At 42.9% G+C, this 18,669-nt stretch overlaps 2 protein-coding genes across 5 annotated transcripts in view; one reads left to right on the plus strand and one right to left on the minus strand.

Annotated features, from left to right (window-relative positions):
* The first annotated feature begins 6,817 nt into the window (after positions 1 to 6,817).
* LOC106582085 (terminal nucleotidyltransferase 5C) lies at positions 6,818 to 14,257 on the plus strand. Of its 3 annotated transcripts, none has more exons than XM_014164817.3 (2): positions 6,818 to 6,906; positions 8,041 to 14,257. In XM_014164817.3, the coding sequence occupies exon 2, from the start codon at positions 8,063 to 8,065 to the stop codon at positions 9,242 to 9,244; it is 1,182 nt and encodes a 393-aa protein (XP_014020292.1). In that variant the 5' UTR covers positions 6,818 to 6,906; positions 8,041 to 8,062; the 3' UTR covers positions 9,245 to 14,257. The 3 variants fall into 3 exon arrangements, with proteins under 3 accessions (XP_014020292.1, XP_014020293.1, XP_014020291.1); XM_014164818.3 differs by lacking the exon at positions 6,818 to 6,906 and adding an exon at positions 6,975 to 7,104 and having other exon boundaries at positions 8,041 to 14,027; XM_014164816.3 differs by lacking the exon at positions 6,818 to 6,906 and adding an exon at positions 6,977 to 7,205 and having other exon boundaries at positions 8,041 to 14,027.
* Positions 14,258 to 16,842: 2,585 nt separating this feature from the next.
* The window catches only part of LOC106582084 (ganglioside-induced differentiation-associated protein 2), a 45,122-nt gene continuing 43,295 nt past the window's right edge, over positions 16,843 to 18,669 (minus strand). For both annotated transcript variants that reach the window (XM_014164815.3, XM_014164811.3), the window contains exon 14: positions 16,843 to 17,051. In XM_014164815.3, the coding sequence (XP_014020290.1) occupies positions 16,944 to 17,051 (108 nt within the window). In that variant the 3' untranslated portion in view covers positions 16,843 to 16,943. The remainder of the gene's footprint in view (positions 17,052 to 18,669) is intronic.

An 18,669-nucleotide genomic window follows, 5' to 3' on the forward strand; every position in this document is an offset into this window, starting at 1 on the left:
AAGTTGGTAACACTCAAATGAAGTCCCCATAAGGCGAAAGTTTATGGGTCCATGTTTGCTTTGTGATTATCATTTAGAAAGTGTCAACCTCTGCTCTCCCAAATTAAGAGTCGGGACTGGGGACTGATCCCTTTTCAGTTGTGGCTTAAGTTAGGTTAAAACGGGTTTTGCTAGAAAGTCTGATTTTCTTTACCTCATGGGTCAGAAAAATAACTTCAAAATATTTACATGGGTCCCTCCCAATGCAACGGGGATTGGAAACCACTGTCATCGCAGACAAATGAACATTGAGGCTCGCGTTAGGTGACTTTTCACACCAGTGATAACAAGAGGATCCTTTCAGTAAAAGACAACATTCACCCACAAACGGATGCACCACTTTCAAGTCAGCCCCTTCCCAACAGACCAATGCACCTCTTTCAACTCAGACCCCTCACTTTCATTCAACACCCCATTAAGTTCAGTTCAGGGGGAAGCCTTACAGCCTACACTCAGCTCAGCCCTGCAATTGCACAGCACTGTAAGTATGTTGACCCCTGGATTACCTCATGGCTCTGTAACCTCAGCCTCTGCACTTTCTTAACTTGGCTCCGTCTTCATGGAGAGTGACAGACACATTTATTTTCAGCTGTGCTCTATTAAACAGTAATTGCTGAGCAAGGAGAGGGTCTATAGCAGTCAGAAGGCACTTCAGCGGAGCCTGATGAACATGTTGTCTCTGACCTAGTCAGTGTTAAATGTCACTGAGGGATCCCACTACAGAATGTCCTATACTGTATGTTCCATTAGAAAACCAAGAGAGTAGTATTATTAACACATAGAATTAGTTAGTTCCAGAATCCAAATCAACTAATTCAAAATACAGCACTTCTTCTCAGGTCGAGCTTTATTTGAAAGCACTTTATCTCAATGCACTGTACTTAGAGAAGATGAAAGTGAAAATGCCTGCCCTCTTCAACAAGACCCGTTCTGAATCCGTAGCCCATAACCCGCCGGCTTTAGATCTGAAACGCAGCCCAGGGCTTTTTCCGTTATGCAGATTGGAATCCTCAGGAAGAGGCTCCCTGCATCACGCCTGTGTGTCTGTGGGAGGATCCTCTCCAGAGGGCTACCTGAAGATGTTTTTTTTTTTACTGCCACTGAGAATCAATAGGACCTGGGGGTTGCTGATGATGTCAGAGGAAGTGCTGAGTTATCAATGTGATACTGCATGAGTCATGCTGCAGAGAGACAACATTTGCATGGACATCGGCAAACGTACTGGAGTGTTTAATGTGTTAATGGCAGGTGTGTGGTGTGTGTGTGTGTGTGTGTGTGTGTGTGTGTGTGTGTGTGTGTGTGTGTGTGTGTGTGTGTGTGTGTGTGTGTGTGTGTGTGTGTGTGTGTGTGTGTGTGTGTGTGTGTGTGTGTGTGTGTGTGTGTATATACTTACTGGTTTGATTCCCACCGTAATAAAGAGTGTGTGTACTGTGCAGCAGAGTGTTTGTGTGGGTTTAATTGCTGCTGTGCGTGTCTGTTCATGTGTGTACATGCATGCGTGTGTTTAATGTGTTAATGGCCCCTGCCTACCCATCCGTGGCATGGACAGTGAGTCACATCCCCTTGGCACAGGACCCAACAGCAGCAGGTGGCACTGCTTCTACCTCTCAGCACTGTTTCTATCGCTCAGCACTGTTTCTATCTCTCAACACTGTTTCTATCTCTCAGCACTGTTTCTACCTCTCAGCACTGTTTCTACCTCTCAGCACTGTTTCTATCTCTCAACACTGTTTCTATCTCTCAGCACTGTTTCTACCTCTCAGCACTGTTTCTATCTCTCAACACTGTTTCTATCTCTCAACACTGTTTCTATCTCTCAGCACTGTTTCTATCTCTCAGCACTGTTTCTACCTCTCAGCACTGTTTCTACCTCTCAACACTGTTTCTACCTCTCAACACTGTTTCTATCTCTCAGCACTGTTTCTACCTCTCAGCACTGTTTCTACCTCTCAGCACTGTTTCTATCTCTCAACACTGTTTCTATCTCTCAGCACTGTTTCTATCTCTCAGCACTGTTTCTACCTCTCAGCACTGTTTCTATCTCTCAACACTGTTTCTATCTCTCAGGACTGTTTCTATCTCTCAGCACTGTTTCTACCTCTCAGCACTGTTTCTACCTCTCAACACTGTTTCTACCTCTCAACACTGTTTCTACCTCTCAACACTGTTTCTATCTCTCAGCACTGTTTCTACCTCTCAGCACTGTTTCTACCTCCCACTGTTTCTACCTCTCAGCACTGTTTCTATCACTCAGCACTGTTTCTACCTCTCAGCACTGTTTCTGCCTCTCAGCACTGTTTCTACCTTTCAGCACTGTTTCTACCTCAACACACACTCACGTCTCTTGCCCCACACAAACCTCTTGCTATACACACAATCCTCTCATCACACACTCCTGCTACATACACTCCTCATGCCATACACACACATTCACACATTCATCCTGCTACACACACTCCTGCACTGCTTGTATGTGTATGTGTAGGGCTCCCAATTGGGGCAGCGGTCTAAGGCACTGCATCTCAGTGCTAGAGGCGTCACTACAGACCCTGGTTCGATTCCAGGCTGAATCACAACCAGCCGTGGTTGGGAGTCCCATAGGGCGGCGCACAATTGTCCCAGTGTCGTCTGGGTTAGGCCGTCATTGTAAATAAGAATTTGTTCTTAACTGACTTTCCTAATTAAATAAAGGTGTGTGTGTGTGTGTGTGTGTGTGTGTGTGGTGTGTGTGTGTGTGTGTGTGTGTGTGTGTGTGTGTGTGTGTGTGTGTGTGTGTGTGTGTGTGTGTGTGTGTGTGTGTGTGTGTGGTCCCAAGTGAAAAGAACCCAGTGCAAAATTGATGTGAAACTCCAGAGAGAAAAGAAACACAAATCTTCTTAAGCTGCGGGGAACAACACTGTTACTTACAGCACCTCACCCTCAAGCTGCTGCACAATGTGAAGATCCTGCTTCAGAGAAACTACACTTTAAGAAACCACTTAGCACTGCCAGTACCTGCAGAGAAAGTGTGTAGATGTAGGCCTACTGTATAGTAGAATTAATTTTCCTATTGGGCAACAATTCAAATCAAATTGTTAGAAGATAAGAAAGAAAAACAGAGGAATAGACAGTAGGATATCTTATTAGTCACTTTGTGTTACCACTTCTTCCAGTAACAAAGAGATAAATGCGTCAGTGTGTGTGCAACCCATGCATTACTGAAATGTACTGTAGTCATACCATAGACGTGTAATGATAGTGTACATCTATTTTTGTATTTTTTCAGTTGAGTCTTTCCCTTAGTCTTTCCTTCAGTTGAGTCTTTCTCTTAGTCTTTCCTTCAGTTGAGTCTTTCCCTTAGTCTTTCCTTCAGTTGAGTCTTTCCCTTAGTCTTTCCTTCAGTTGAGTCTTTCCCTTAGTCTTTCCTTCAGTTGAGTCTTTCCCTTAGTCTTTCCTTCAGTTGAGTCTTTCTCTTAGTCTTTCCTTCAGTTGAGTCTTTCTCTTAGTCTTTCCTTCAGTTGAGTCTTTCCCTTAGTCTTTCCTTCAGTTGAGTCTTTCCCTTAGTCTTTCCTTCAGTTGAGTCTTTCCCTTAGTCTTTCCTTCAGTTGAGTCTTTCTCTTAGTCTTTCCTTCAGTTGAGTCTTTCCCTTAGTCTTTCCTTCAGTTGAGTCTTTCCCTTAGTCTTTCCTTCAGTTGAGTCTTTCCCTTAGTCTTTCCTTCAGTTGAGTCTTTCCCTTAGTCTTTCCTTCAGTTGAGTCTTTCTCTTAGTCTTTCCTTCAGTTGAGTCTTTCTCTTAGTCTTTCCTTCAGTTGAGTCTTTCTCTTAGTCTTTCCTTCAGTTGAGTCTTTCTCTTAGTCTTTCCTTCAGTTGAGTCTTTCCCTTAGTCTTTCCTTCAGTTGAGTCTTTCTCTTAGTCTTTCCTTCAGTTGAGTCTTTCTCTTAGTCTTTCCTCAGTTGAGTCTTTTCCTTAAATGTTTTTGTACAGTTCATGTGCCACGTTTGACTGTGTGTAATAGCTCTGTTCTGTTCTGTCGTGAGTCACTCCTACTGTCAAACAGATTTCAGTATAATATGCAGCGTGGCTGTGAGCCCTTGGCTGCCGTCTTCAGCACATAATCGCCTCATTCGCTTTCTTTGGAAATTTCTCTCAGTTGTAACATTAATGCTTTGGCAAAATGTACTCAATGTTTGTCTCTTCTCTCTCTCTCTTCCTCTATCTGTCTCTCTCTATATATATTTTCTCTCATTCCCTCTGTCCCCCCTGAAACTCCTTGTAAGAGAGAGGAAAAGAGAGGAAGAGAGGGCGAGAGAGAGAGAGAGAGAGAGAGAGAGAGAGAGCGAGAGAGAGAGAGAGAGAGACGGGAATTCCCCTGGTTTCACATCTCATGGCCCATCAGTTCTCCTTCTGACTGTTGGCTGTGAGTCTGCAGATTCACCAGATGAGGGGGACTGTTCTACTCCATTGACTAATGTTCTACTGCGTTTCCCACCCCGAAGGTTAACCCCTGCATCAGCCCAATCTCACCCACACACACACACACACAACTGAAAACCAAGTTTATTATTTGTTTCCTTACGTTGAATTTCCCCTCCCCTGTCACACATTATGATGTATCAAAACCAAAAGTTCTATGGAAAGTGCATCATGAGATCAGTATGTTAAGTTGGAACCTACCCTGAAGCAGGCTCCTACATACAGCTTTTCTCAGAGGTCTTTCTATTGACCTAGAAGGGCCAATAGCTATCCAGCTGCAGCTTGAGGTCACGTTTCCTGCAAAACACAACAGGCTGTTCTTTGTGGCTTAAAGTTGAACCTGCCCTTTTCACAGGATTCCAACTCTTCCATGAAAAATTAAAGGATGCAGCTGTTAATTTTTTTGATATATGCTGTTTTCAAAATACATAGTTACCAGTTATGAAAAAGTAAGTTTGGTGGCTAGGCTTGCAGCGTTGGGGGAGGGGGGGGGGGGGGGGGGGGGGTAGATTATGCAGAAGAACAAGCTATATTTGAAAGCCCATACAGAGCTTTCGGAAAGTATTTAGACTCCTTGACTTTTTCCACATGTTGTTGCGTTACAGCCTTATTCTAATGTGGATTCAAATGTTTATTTTTTTTCTCATAATTTTTCTGATCTACACACTATACCCCATAATGGCAGAGAAAAAACTGTTTTTGTAGAAATGTTTGCAAATGTATTACAAATAAAAAAAAATAAATACACATTTACATAAGAATTAAGACCATTTACTCAGTACTTTGTTGAAGCACCTTTGGCAGCGATTACAGCCTCCAGTCTTCTTGGGTATGACGCTACAAGCTTGGCACACCTGTATTTGGGGAGTTTCTTTCATTCTTCTCTGCAGATCCTCTCAAGCTCTGTCAGGTTGGACGAGGAGCTTTGCTGCACAGCTATTTTCAGGTCTCTCCAGAGATGTTCGCTAGGGTTCAAGTCCGGGCTCTGGCTGGGCCCCTCAAGGACATTCAGAAACTTGTCCAGAAGACACTCCTGTGTTGTCTTGGCTGTGTGCTTAGGGTCGTTGTCCCTTTGGAAGGTGAACCTTCGCCGCAGTCTGAGGTCTTGAGCGCTCTGGAGCAGGTTTTCATCAAGGATCTCTCTGTACTTTGCTCCGTTCATCTTTCCCTCAATCTTGACTAGTCTCCCAGTCCCTGCCGCTGAAAAACATCCCCACAGCATGATGCTGCTACCACCATGGTTCACCTTAGGGATGGTGCCAGGTTTCCTCCAGACGTGACGCTTGGCATCCGGCTAAAGAGTTCAATCTTGGATTCATCAGACTAAAGACTCTTGTTTCTCATGGTCTGAGAGTCCTTTAGGTGCCTTTTGGCAAACTCCAAGCGGGCTGTCATGTGCCTTTTACTGAGGAGTGTCTTCTGTCTGGCCACTCTACCATAAAGGCCTGATTGGTGGAGTGCTGCAGAGATGGTTGTCCTTCTGGAAGGTTCTCCCATCTGTACAGAGGAACTCTGGAGCTCTGTCAGAGTGACCATCGGGTTCTTGGTCACCTCCCTGACCAAGGACCTTCTCCCCGAACGTCTTCCATTTAAGAATGATGGAGGCCACTGTGTTCTTGGGGACCTTTAATGCTGCATACATTTTTTGGTACCCTTCCCCAGATCTGTGCCTCAACACAATCCTGTCTCAGCGCTCTACGGACAATTCCTTTGACCTCATGGCTTGGTTTTTGCTCTGACATACACTGCCAACTGTGGGACCTTATATAGACAGGTGTGCCTTTCCAAATCATGTCCAATCTATTGAATTTACCACAGGTGGACTCCAATCAAGTTGTAGAAACGTCTCAAGGATGATCAATGGAAACAGGATGCACCTGAGCTCAATTTCGAGTCTCATAGCAAAGGGTCTGAATACTTATGTAAATAAGGTATTTCTAAAAACCTGTTTTCGCTTTGTCATTATGGGATATTGTGCGTAGATTGATGAGGAAAACGATGTATTTAATCCATTTTAGTATAAGGCTGTAACTTTTCAAATAGATTACCAAAGCAACAAGGTTTGAGAGTCTTCACTAATTGCAAATCCATGCCCTGCTAATCATTTCCGTAAAACATAACAGTTCAAAAAGCAAAAACTGAGTTGTGTTTAGGAGATTAGATTGCAGCAAAAGTATCACATCTCTGTTAAATGTGTTAAATTTGTTTGTCAACCGGGAAACCACATCATCCAATGACAGCATTCGAATGAAGGCAGGCAGCAGACGCTTCTGGTAACCTGGCAACACAAAAACCTCTCTAGCCAATCAATGGCTTCGCTCAGCGCATTAATATAATGAAATAGAAAGACAAGCTATCTAGTTGTTAGAAAATTCCAAGTCTGTCAGTGCTGTAGAATTAAGAAGTTCGATTAAAGGTAAATATTTTGTATTCACATTTTTATTGACTCATCTGAATCTCGTTAGGTTTTTGTGAATAGGGAACGTGTTTTAAAGTGCTGGGCTGGGGATGGTGTAGTGCGACGTGGAGGGCTGTTCAGCCAGTTGCTCTTCGGCATATAAGAAGAAGGCGTTTGTTTTAGTAGATGCGCACTTACAGGCACTGACATTTTAGTGTAAGTCTCACGAGTGGATTTATGGATGTGTCTGCACGTTTCCTCCGCTAACATTTTCTAATTGTGCAATTTGAATGCCTTGAGAGGATACCTTCATAACCGTATGTATAATTTTCATATCAGCTCATTCTGTGTGCACTTTTGACTACAACCCTTTTCATCTAGGTAGTTGATGCGATTTACCAAACGTTTTGATTTGCCTGTTTGTGAGATGTAAACTTTAGCTAGGCTCGCCAGCAGTTCACTTCTTACCTGTTTAAAAAAAGCAAGCAAACAAAAAACAATTTTGGTTTAGGTATCAATTTTACACGCTGTAGTTTCCTATCTTGTGTAACCCTTTCGCGTCGTTTGCTGTGGCCATCTAACGAATTGGTGAAATGCTTTTTAGAAATAGTTACTGTACTTGCACGAACTTGTTCTGTCGGCTTCCACATTCAACCAGTTTTCACGGGCGCGTGCTGTAAAATGTGGAATTAGCCAGTTAGCTAGGCCGATTTAATTGAAGTGTTGCTGTTATTCATGCATGTGTTATTTCCCCAAATGTAAATGTTTCACACATGTATAACAAAAAAATAATCTTCCCCCTTGAAATGAAATGTTAAGTTGTTAGGTAGCTAGTTAAAATATTTATATTTTTTTAAGTATTGTTTGATTAGGAAAAAAATAAATAATTTAGAGCACGATGTTTGTGACATCCAAATGATTGCTCTCGAGCACCTTTCTATTTTACTCTGCAGCATAGTTCTCGATTGAAAACGTTCTCACTCTGTTCTAGAAGTTCAGGAGGCATCATAGTAGCTAGTGATCAAAGGCTGGAATTCCAGTGCATTCTGTTTTGGCATCTCCTCACAGACATGCCATGCATGTTCTGTGGGGTCAGAAACGACTGTTATTTTTGGTACTCATAAACTAATATTTAATTTGTTTCTGTCCTAGTTAATTTAAAGACAATTAGAAGATGGCTAACAAGGCAGAGTCCACAATGAGCACTACCACTAGTGAGAGTGTGTCCCACAGTGTGCTGAGCTGGGACCAGGTGAGCCGTCTCAATGAGGTCCTGACAGCAGTGGTGCCGGTCCACGGCCGAGGGAACTTCCCAACCCTGGAGGTGCGGCTGAAAGACATTGTTCAGATGGTGCGCACCCGTCTGGAGCTAAGGGGAATTAAAGTGAAAGATGTTCGTCTGAACGGCTCTACAGCCAGCCATGTGCTGGTGCAGGACATTGGCTGGAGCTACAAGGACCTGGACATCATCTTCAGGGTGGACCTGCCCCTGGAGTCAGGGTTCCAGTTGGTCAAAGATGTGGTGCTGGGCACTCTGCTAGACTTCCTCCCTGAGGGGGTGAACAAGGAGAAGATCACCCCCATGACCCTAAAGGAGGTTTATGTTCAGAAGCTGGTCAAGGTGTATACAGAGCAGGACCGCTGGAGCCTCATCTCCCTCTCCAACAACAACGGGCGCAACGTGGAGCTGAAGTTTGTGGACTCTATCCGCCGGCAGTTTGAGTTCAGCGTGGATTCGTTCCAGATCGTGTTGGACTCGCTGCTCTCCTTTTACGACTTCTCGCCGGAGAACCCTATGTCTAGCCACTTCCACCCCACTGTGGTGGGTGAGAGCGTGTACGGGGACTTTGGCGCGTCTCTGGACCACCTCATGAACAAACTGATCGCCACCAAGCGGCCGGAGGAGATCCGTGGCGGTGGCCTTCTCAAGTACTGCAACCTACTGGTGAGAGCCTTCCGACCCACCTCGGAGGAGGAGTTCAAGGGCCTGGAGCGTTATATGTGCTCCCGCTTCTTCATCGACTTCCCCGATATTGGTGAGCAGCAACGGAAGCTGGAGGCCTACCTGCAGAGCCACTTTGTGGGTGAGGAAAAGAGCAAGTATGACTACCTCATGATCCTGCGGCGCGTGGTCAACGAGAGCACGGTGTGCCTCATGGGCCACGAGAGGCGGCAGACCCTCAACCTCATCTCGCTGACTGCCTTCAGGGTGCTGGCTGAGCAGAACGCCATCCCAGACGCCTCCAGTGTCACCTGCTACTACCAGCCGGCGCCCTACGTCCGAGACCACAACTTCAGCAACTACTACGTTGCCTCGTGTAACCAGAATATTCCAACATGGCTGCCATGTAACTGAGAGACCCATATAACACGAAGACTGCTGCTTTGAGAAAAGGGGGGGGGGGGGGGGAAAGTCAGATGTGCCAAAAAAATAGAAATTAGGCCATAACTGGCATTTCGCTCTGTAGTCATAAAGGATATATTTAAATGGCCAAGTGTTTTAGTTTTGATTTTGGTCTCCCTACTCCTTTCTCATTCCTTATCTACAGAGGTGTCAAGATCATTGGATCCAAAGTGATATTTTTTTAAGTGTTATTTTGATTATATTTTTTTGCCTTTTCTCAGATTGTAATGTTTTTGTTTGTTTCCCCTAATGAGAAAATTGGTTTCAAATTAACGTCCTGATTCAAGAATGAGTGTTCTACTTGGTGCCCACATGTTAAGTGTATTTGGTCCATCTTCAAAGAAAGGGAAACAAATATTTAGAAGTTTATTTGGGTTTTGCTCCTGTGTGTATTGAAGAAAAAAAAGAGAAAAAAAACGTAGACAATTGTCGTTAAAAAAAAATATATAAAAAGTGTGTAAAAAAAATAAAAAAAAATATGGTTAACTAAAGAGATGTGAAGCACAAGGTGTAAAAGGTAATCCTGAGATGACATCAATGTTTAGTTCACTGATGAGCAGTATGGGTTTGCTCATCAGTGTTTTGAGGAATTTTCTATTAGTGAGATGAGATGACTGTCCCCATCTTTAGAAGGCATCCAAGTTAAAAGGGAGGCAGAGGAATGGCTCATTTTGTTTTTAAATCAAAGGTGTAAAAAAGGAAAGGTAATCTGACCGACTATCACTAGCACAGTGCTGCCAGGTTGCCTGTGCTGTGTAGACTTTGTAGAGAAAAATGTGTTTTATTTTTTGCTGTGACTAGCCTCCTTCCTAAATCTGTTCAGCCAATACTATGTATAAACAATTGTTCATACTATGTAGGGTGCATCTCAATAGTGTTAAGTGGCTTCCTCTCCTTAGTATCCTCTCCTCCATGCAACAGGTCAAATAGAAATGTAGACTGCCTATCCAAACCTTTCACCTGTTTGTGGTAATGCTTGAAAGGAGCCTAGCAAAGGAAGCCATGACTGAGTATTGAAACGCGCACCATACAGTAACTCTTTGGGCCTTTTTGCTCACCGATCGTGGCTAATGTATGTTGTGGGGAGTTGCTTTTCTTTTAAACCTCTTCCAAAACATTGGTGCAGCAGTGACCACTCGGATGTCAGAGTTTACGGTCCATGTGGTGGGGTCTGTACTGTAAGCTCATTCGGAGAACAGGACAGGGCCTTCACCTCCCTCTTTCTGGAGTCTAGTCTGAGAGTCAGGGAGAGACTGTCCTTTCCCTTAAAAGGAGCCCCACTTGGCGAGGCCCTGGAACCCCTTGCAGGCCTTCCTTTGCAGGCAGTGGCCTGAAATGGGATCCCAGTCTGGTGCAAGCCAGCCAATAGCTGTAACGGCAGCCAATAATTAAAGTGGGGAGGGAGTGTAAGGTAGAGGGTGGCGGGGTTGTGCCAGTGTGTGACGGCAACCTTATGCGTGGGGGCTGACTCACTTCCCTCCACCCCCTAAGGGTTTGCAGGGGGCAGATGTGAACCCTTTTCTGGTCATGGGAGGCTAGTGGAGCACTGCTGCCTGCCTGGCACATTCAACGAAATGTAAGTGTCTGGAATTCCGTTCCCATTTTGGACCTCACGTGTCTTGATTTACGTGGCAGAAGTTGTACTCTGATCTGACAGGCATCCGAGTACCCCCTCCCACCCTAATTAAACTTTTTAAAACCCATTTAGAAATTGCACCCCCCCCATCTCCCTTTCTACTGACCTGACAATTTTAATTTCCAGTCTAGTGAGCCAACTGTTCGCCTTAAGTATTTCTGTCCAACCAAACCCAGGGACTTATTTTTGGACCTAGAAGGCAACACGGCTTTCACTGATGGATGAGCAGCAGTGACTCAACCGTTTGCCCTCCTGCCCCCCCCCCCCCCCCCACCACCACCACCTGGGGTTGGCTCTCCAACACAGAAATGCTAAATTGCTCTTGAACTCCCTGTGTAAGTGCCAGCAGCCTGCTCCCTGTCCCTCTACTCTGCTTACACTCCCTAGGTGCCAGCTGCTGCTCGATCAACTTGTGCAAACTAACATGCACATCCAGATAAGAGCTAGGATGTGGTTATCTGCCCCGTTCACAGGCCTGGGGGAGGGGGGTCGGCATGGTCTCTTGAGCGGGTCACACCCATGGGTCGGGGCACGTTGAGCTGGCTCAGCAGCCCAAACTAAACGTGGACACTGCTTTTAGTCCAAGGGCCACCCACTAATAAAGGCTTCAGAAAAGGCATTACGTGACCCAGGAAACAAAACTGCAAAGTTTCAACATCATCATGTAGACAATTATATGAACACATTCATTAAATATTATAAATCAATGGTACAATTTCAATCAGCTCATTATGATTAATTTCCCCCAGCAACAGAGGTTGCCATGTTAGTAGTTACACACTTTCTGTTGTCCATGCTTGCAGAAAGCAATGTACGGACCTGAGGAATCACGAAATAATACGAGAAACTCTTCTTTATGTAGCTGTTGGGACCTTGAATGTTTTGAGAGCTGTGTTGGCTTGCAAATGTGCTGTCTTTAGTTTGGCTGGCAGGCAAAAGCAATGATGGCCCTTGTAAGCTGTATATCTTACATTAACTGAGAACCACTGTACATCTTACATTAACTGAGAACCACTGTACATGGTTAAAACACATTTCCTAGTTTTGCGGTTCATCTGGATCAGTGAAGGACCGGTAACATGCTGCTTGAGCCTATGCAAGGACAAACACTGAACTCATGAATAGTTCTGTGTGCAACAAAAGTAACCAACATGCTTTTTATTATTTTTAATTTGTTTTTTTATAAATAACAAATGAATGCAAGTTTTGAACCGGTGTTCATATTCATAACATTATCTACGTAATGTTTTTTTTTTTAATTTTGCCATCTTGTGTGCTGGGTCACGGAACAGCAATTTATTTTGTGGGTGGCAATGGGACAATTTTAACCTGGGCTAGCTTCAGCTTAGCCACCATGTGGGCACATTCGGTGTGGACCAAAGTCTGAACCAGCAACTAAGCACTTAAGTGCCTTTACATTTGGTGGGATATTTTTTTTTTGTGGGTGGGAGAAGAGAGAATTAGTTAAGAGCTGAATAGTTGCTACTAGTTACCCTCAAATTGTTTGTCATTTGCGTTTGGTTGAATTCTATTTTGCGTTTATGGTTTGAGACACCGCCATTGAATTATGTATGTAGACTTTTTTTTTTTTTTTTTTTGTGTGTTTTTCTTCCTAAGCCCAACCCCCAAACCATACTTTGAAACTTTAGCTGTCTAGTCATTCCAGTAATTATTTGTCATGCTCTGTCTGCATTTCTTTATTTTTTTGCCCCCACCTCCCTCCCCTTCAATTTATCCAAACCAAAGCCACACCCGCAGCTAGTGCAATGACAAGCCATACCTAATAACTGTCTGACGTCAAATGACTTGTACACCCCACTCAATGGAAGCACTTTAGAGGCCTTGTCTTACTCCATACCCAGCTAGCGGAGAGTGTACATAAGCTATGGAGGAGACTGTATGTTGGAGGTGAGCTGGTTCTCAGGGAGGTTAAATGTGTTTGAAGGGCTGTTTCAGACTTTTGAAGGCTGGGGTGTAAAGTTTTTGAACCTTGGAACGTTTTTGTTTTTGAATTGTGCTCCCATCTTGGCCACCAGATTCCTATACTTGGTATTTGTCTCCCTCTCTGGTGTATGTTAGAGAAGACTTCTCATCTGTCTCTGCGCTGAGACCATTTTTAATTTGTGAAAGCTTGTTGCGTTTGGAGCCCATGGTCTTTAATCTTGGTTCTGATGAGTCACTGTTTTTCCCCACAACATTACTTCATAATTCAGGTGAATTATTCAGGTGGAGAGGAGCTGTCAGTCATTCCCACAAATGTTTACCACCATGCAAAGTGATGACTCAATTGATCTTTGAGCCAGAACCAGTAGCTCTCCAGAACCAGGGTTGTAGACCCACTGATATTGAATTTGTGTAAATTCTGTGTCTGTGTCCCTTACCCTGCCTGAATGTGTTATGGTTATTGTGGTCTCTGTCTCTATCCTAACTGGGAATGTGTGCCTATTTATCAATTGTAAACCGAGATGAGTGTTATGTATGATCCCCTAGATAAGAATGGGTGTGACCAGGCTTGGCTATATAATATATTGCTGCCCGTATTTGGGGTCGTATGTTTCATGGATAGTGCAATGGATGTTTCCCCCATTTTTTTAAATTTTTATTTTTATTTTTATTATTTGTCCTATTTTTGCCCCTCTTTTGTCTGCTGTAATTCCATGTGATTTTTGTGTTATGGTCCCCTCCATTGTCAATTGTCTGGATTTTGGGGGGGTTTGGGTGTTTTTTGTTTTGTTTTGTTTTTTCCTAAAAGAGCAAGTCTTATCTTTTTGGAAAGTGACGATCCCTTTTTGAAGCTCTTTGCTATTTTTGCATTAAGAGTTGTGGAATTTTACAGCAGATATGTTTTTTTGTGTGTACGAGGATGCCTGTGTGGATGTGAGTTAAGTTAAAAAATATGAAATTCTTGCACATTTTATTTTTTGAAATGGTTAATGGCAAAGAGCTGTCAGCTTTCTGATTATGACATTGATGATATCATTATACTATTTCATTTCAGCACTTTTACCTTTTAGTTTTCCTTTTGGATAGAAATGTACATCAGGAAAATGTGTTTGAAGAGGGGAAAAACAACATTTAAATAAAGTATTGAATCCCAAATGTTGTCAGAGTAATGGTGTTGCTATTCTGTTAATTCTTACCATTTTTAAATGTGTTTAGGTTTTAAAACATTTGGTTGCAGGTGTGTCAGTGGGTACATTGTGTGCATGGCTTTGCCTTAGTGAGCACTAGTACAATAGTTAAGCTAATTTGTTCCTCAACTTAATGTGTAGTAAATCTGTCTTAAACTTTTTTTTATTAGATTAAAGCAACTTGGTCAATAACCTCAAGCCTGTTTTTATTTATTTCTAATTTCGATCACAATAAGGAAATGGTTACAAACACTCAGTTCAGCAATTACAGGCTTAGGACTTATTCCCAACTCATTTTGATGCGGTCTGTTCCATGTAATGAAAATATTGACCCTGCCAAGTTTTCTAATGGGTGGTACATTGTTTTCCCAACATGCTGCATTGGACCACTTGGAAGCATCGGGGCCAATGGCTAACTATCCATTAGAATTCACTTCACTGTTCTATCTGAGAGCAGATCAGACAAAAATCTGGATGCTGGTGAGATTTTGGTATTCTAGTGCTTTCATACCTTGAAGTGTAAACCTGATCAATCACACACTTACCTTTTTTTTTAGGTTGAAGAACTGGGTAAAAAGTGTTCAAACTATCTATCCATACGTAATGCTGGAAACCTCAAGCGTAGACACTGAATCACACCCTGCTGCCATTAATAAAAAGGTGACTTATCTGCTGGGAATTACTCATGGTGTAACTTAAGTGATGCTGCTGTGTCCCCCGCACAATCTCTTAACCACTTTTTCCACTGCCGTCAATGTGCAGTCATTGCTGTTAACCCAATGCACTCGCACTGTCTTTCTGTATAATTTAAACTGTCTTCCTCTGACTTTATTGAATTGATGGCATAACCGTCTCCCGTACATCATTCAAGTCTAGGTTGAAAACGAAAGGTGACCGGGAATCTGCCATTCGGGCTCCTAGACTTTAGAATGGTCAGCCAGAGGACATCAGGCTTGCAGATTCAGTGCCTCTTAATTCCCTGCTGGACACTTTTATTTTTTTATTTTTTATAAATATGCTTTTAATGTATGATCTTAATTACTAATCTTTTTATTCTCCCACCTGTCTTTGCTTCTTTATAATGTGATGCGCTTTGTTACTTGTATTGAAAGCTCTATGCAAATAGTTAAATGTAACTCAGACTCCACTTGCATATGATATCTATCAATATGCTGATGGCACTGTGACATCCCTGCCGTGCGATCTGAGCAATACAGAATAGACTTACTTAGCCATTAAAGCCATGTGGGGGACCGATGTTTTTTTTTTATTTTTTTTTTTAAATGGCCTCTACTGTCACTGAATTCCAAAGCACACTTCTGTCAGATGTGGCCCTTTCTGGGTGTAGATCGTGGCTTCTCACTCTCTCCTACATCCAGGTACTGTTATCTCAGGTCGTAAATTCCTGGCGGAGACTCTCCCGCTTTTCATGCAGAGAGAGCGACCACAGAGTGAACAAGGGATTTCACTTGGCTCCTAAATCCCCAAAATGGGAGTTTTAAACTATGTCCACCTTTGAGTGTGTGGGAAAGGTCCGTGGACACTTAAGGGACAGTTATGTTGAGTGTGTTTCATTTTGTGACCTCATGAAGGACAGGAAACACACAACTATATCTCTGAATGTGTACATTTCTCAATTTTGCATCTAATTCCTGTATAAAATGAATGAGTAAAGATGAAAATATTTGTTAAATAATGTGATGTTAACCTTTAATTTTGAGAGAATTATATTCCAGGTAAAGTTTAACTAGTCAGCGGCCACGCCCCCAGACATGATCTGGCGTCATAGAACCGCCTTTTCTATTGTTACGAATAAAACCCCCTCCTAAGGAAATCCTCTTCAGACCACGCATACCTCGGTGTAAGCTGAGGTGGCACAGATTTGAGTACCAAGACTAATCAAACCCACAGCGGGAGCTGTGATTGCAAATAGTTGAGTACCAAAACTATACTACGTGGAGCATTGGTTACACGGCTGGAAATTGTTAAACTTTGAGACTATCAATCCCTACAGCATAAGAGCAAATCTTCGATATGAAGTACTAGTCTGCAGCTAGAAATTACGTAAATCGAGGACGAGAATACAGACAACCGCCGAAACATCTATTCTATGAGAACATTTCTGAATGGTACTCTGAAGTATCCATTCTAACTAAGAAATACTTTGATCTTCAGGGAAACAGAAAGACAGACTCGAACTGACTCTCCAGCAGACGGACTGACAATTCCAACAGAAAAGACAATATATGGGCGTAAATATATTGATTGCAATTATTCCCGAATGAGTGAGCGTTCATGTGCAAAGGATTAGCATTTCAATGAATACAATTATCCACTGTGTAGTGAAGCCATTTTGTCTTTCCCACTTCTTTCTCAGTCCACACCCCCTTCCCTTTGTCCACCAAGCCGTCATATTGGTTTAGCCCACTAGGGGATCTTCCCTATCATTGTTAGTAACCAATATCTACTGTTTGTTTGTTTATGCATTTCTGTGATTATTTAGTTAGTAAATAAATGATTAAGCCAATTGATGTACGGATGATTTATAGTAAAGTCTGGGTTTGTGCAGATAACCAACAGTTTACGACATTCAGATGAGACTGACGTGAAGTAAAGAATAATTCATTAATAAAAGACCAATTGATCAGATATTAAAATATCTGAAGTTTTATATTTGGAAAATTATAACTTTGTAATCTGAAGATTTTCCGTGGTGCCCCGACTTCCTCATTAATTAAATTTACATGATTAGTTTAATCACGTAATAATAATTAGAGAATTGATTTGGTAAAATAACAGTCTTCACCTTTAATGATGCCAAAGACATGACACTTCACTCTGTCGGTGTCCTCAGTATAACAGCATGCTCTAAAGGCTTCCTCGGCTACAGGATGGTAAATCTCTCGTTTCCTGTGGGCATCAGTGGCCACATGGAGGGTGGGCACAATGCATCCCTCCCAGGTCCCTGTCCAGCCCAATAGACAATCACCATCTGAAACCCACACACAAAAACAGCCCAGTGTATGGCCAGGCCAAACAATGCTTGATTTCTGGAATACTGCAGATAGAAATATGCAGAGAGACAATGAAAATGCAGCATGCAGCAGAATGCTTAGAGAGGGAGGAAAGGGGCGAGAGAGACCCCATCGGGACAAGGCCACAATGAACCCGACTGTCCTCTCTCACACACACATACCGTTGTGGTAATTTATCCTAAAAGATACAGAAGGGTTCCCCAACTGGTGTCCGGTGGGTGGTTTTATTTGGCCCCCCCAAATTTTCTGAGCAAAAAATACATACTTAAAATGTTTTCAAATATTACAATTTTACTGTTGAACATAAGACTTTAAAAACACCAGGAAATCCGTTTCAAATTATTTTAATTTTAGAAATCTGTCCCCAAGTATTCCCATAAAGATGTGATCGTATACAAATGTAAGCAAATTTTGAAATGAATGTTTTAGTCAAATATCAGTTCGGGCTTCTGTGGTCAATTTGACTTTTTAAAATTATGTTCCGTCCCCCAGACCATCCGCTCAAGAAAATCGGCCCACAGCTGAATCAAGTTGATGATCTCTACAATATCTCCCCCTTCTCTGCTCTACTTGGTTTGTATCTGAGGTCTCTGGGCCAAATGCCACTAATTAGCTCTGTGGTTGATTAAGGTTGATGTAACTCACATGTACAACCCAAAAATGTGTTGATCAAGGTGATCTATAGCACCGATCACATCTGTTTTAAAGGGTGTGATGACATGACTGATTGTGTGTTTGTTGTGCTTGATACAGACTGGGACCACATGTTAGTGAACCCTCCACTCCTGGGCCTGTCCACATAGTAGGCTGAAAGTCAGGAGAAGTTCAGAGAAGGGGGAAGAGTTTCTAGGTAACACAGCCTCAGCTCCACAAGCAGTGCTGGGGGCAATGTAATACCTAGTCAATTTTACAACTGAATGCATTCAACTGAAATGTGTTGTCTTCTCTATAAAGCAGTGTAAAACAGAGATCCACTCAGTGTGTTAGTGTGTGTAAAACGGGGAAGAAATAAAACGTGACACCTCATCGCAATGAGTCCTGGGTCAGCATGACTGTGCAACACCCTGAGGCATCCTCCTGACTCTGCAGGCCTGAGTCATGGCATGTGGCGCTAACTTCTGAGAAATGTAGCAGTTTGAGCAAACTGTCCCTCCCGTTCAGGAAATAGATAAGCTGCACAAACATCCCCCATTTCCCCCCAGCAACAGCCCTAAAGCAAGGAGTGCCATTTATAACAGGAGACATACTCAAGGTCCTGAGAAAGAGGTGTGGGGAGGGGGGGTTCGCCGGAGGCAGATACCAATGTGGTTGAAACGGAGAGAGCAAAACAGAGAGTGAGAGAATAGAGTGGCCTGCATGCACTACTGCATGTTTCCGGTGGAGACATTTCTCAGAAGCACCTCTATATCACCATTTGACCCCCTTCCCTAACTTCCAGTTATGTGTGTGAACTTCCAGTTATGAAATATTGAAATCAGATTAGATACTTTTGAAAAACTAGATATTACTTATTGGATTACTTTGAAATCCAGAAAAGATGCAAAAAATACATTGACACCTTTGTGTTTTCTCAAT

This window comes from Salmo salar, chromosome 21 (assembly GCF_965601325.2).
Source record: "Salmo salar chromosome 21, fSalSal1, whole genome shotgun sequence".
Lineage (NCBI taxonomy): Eukaryota > Metazoa > Chordata > Actinopteri > Salmoniformes > Salmonidae > Salmo > Salmo salar.

Excerpts from the sequence above, each read along its gene's own strand:
- LOC106582085 (XM_014164817.3), top strand. The coding sequence starts at position 8,063 with ATGGCTAACAAGGCAGAGTCCACAATGAGCACTACCACTAGTGAGAGT.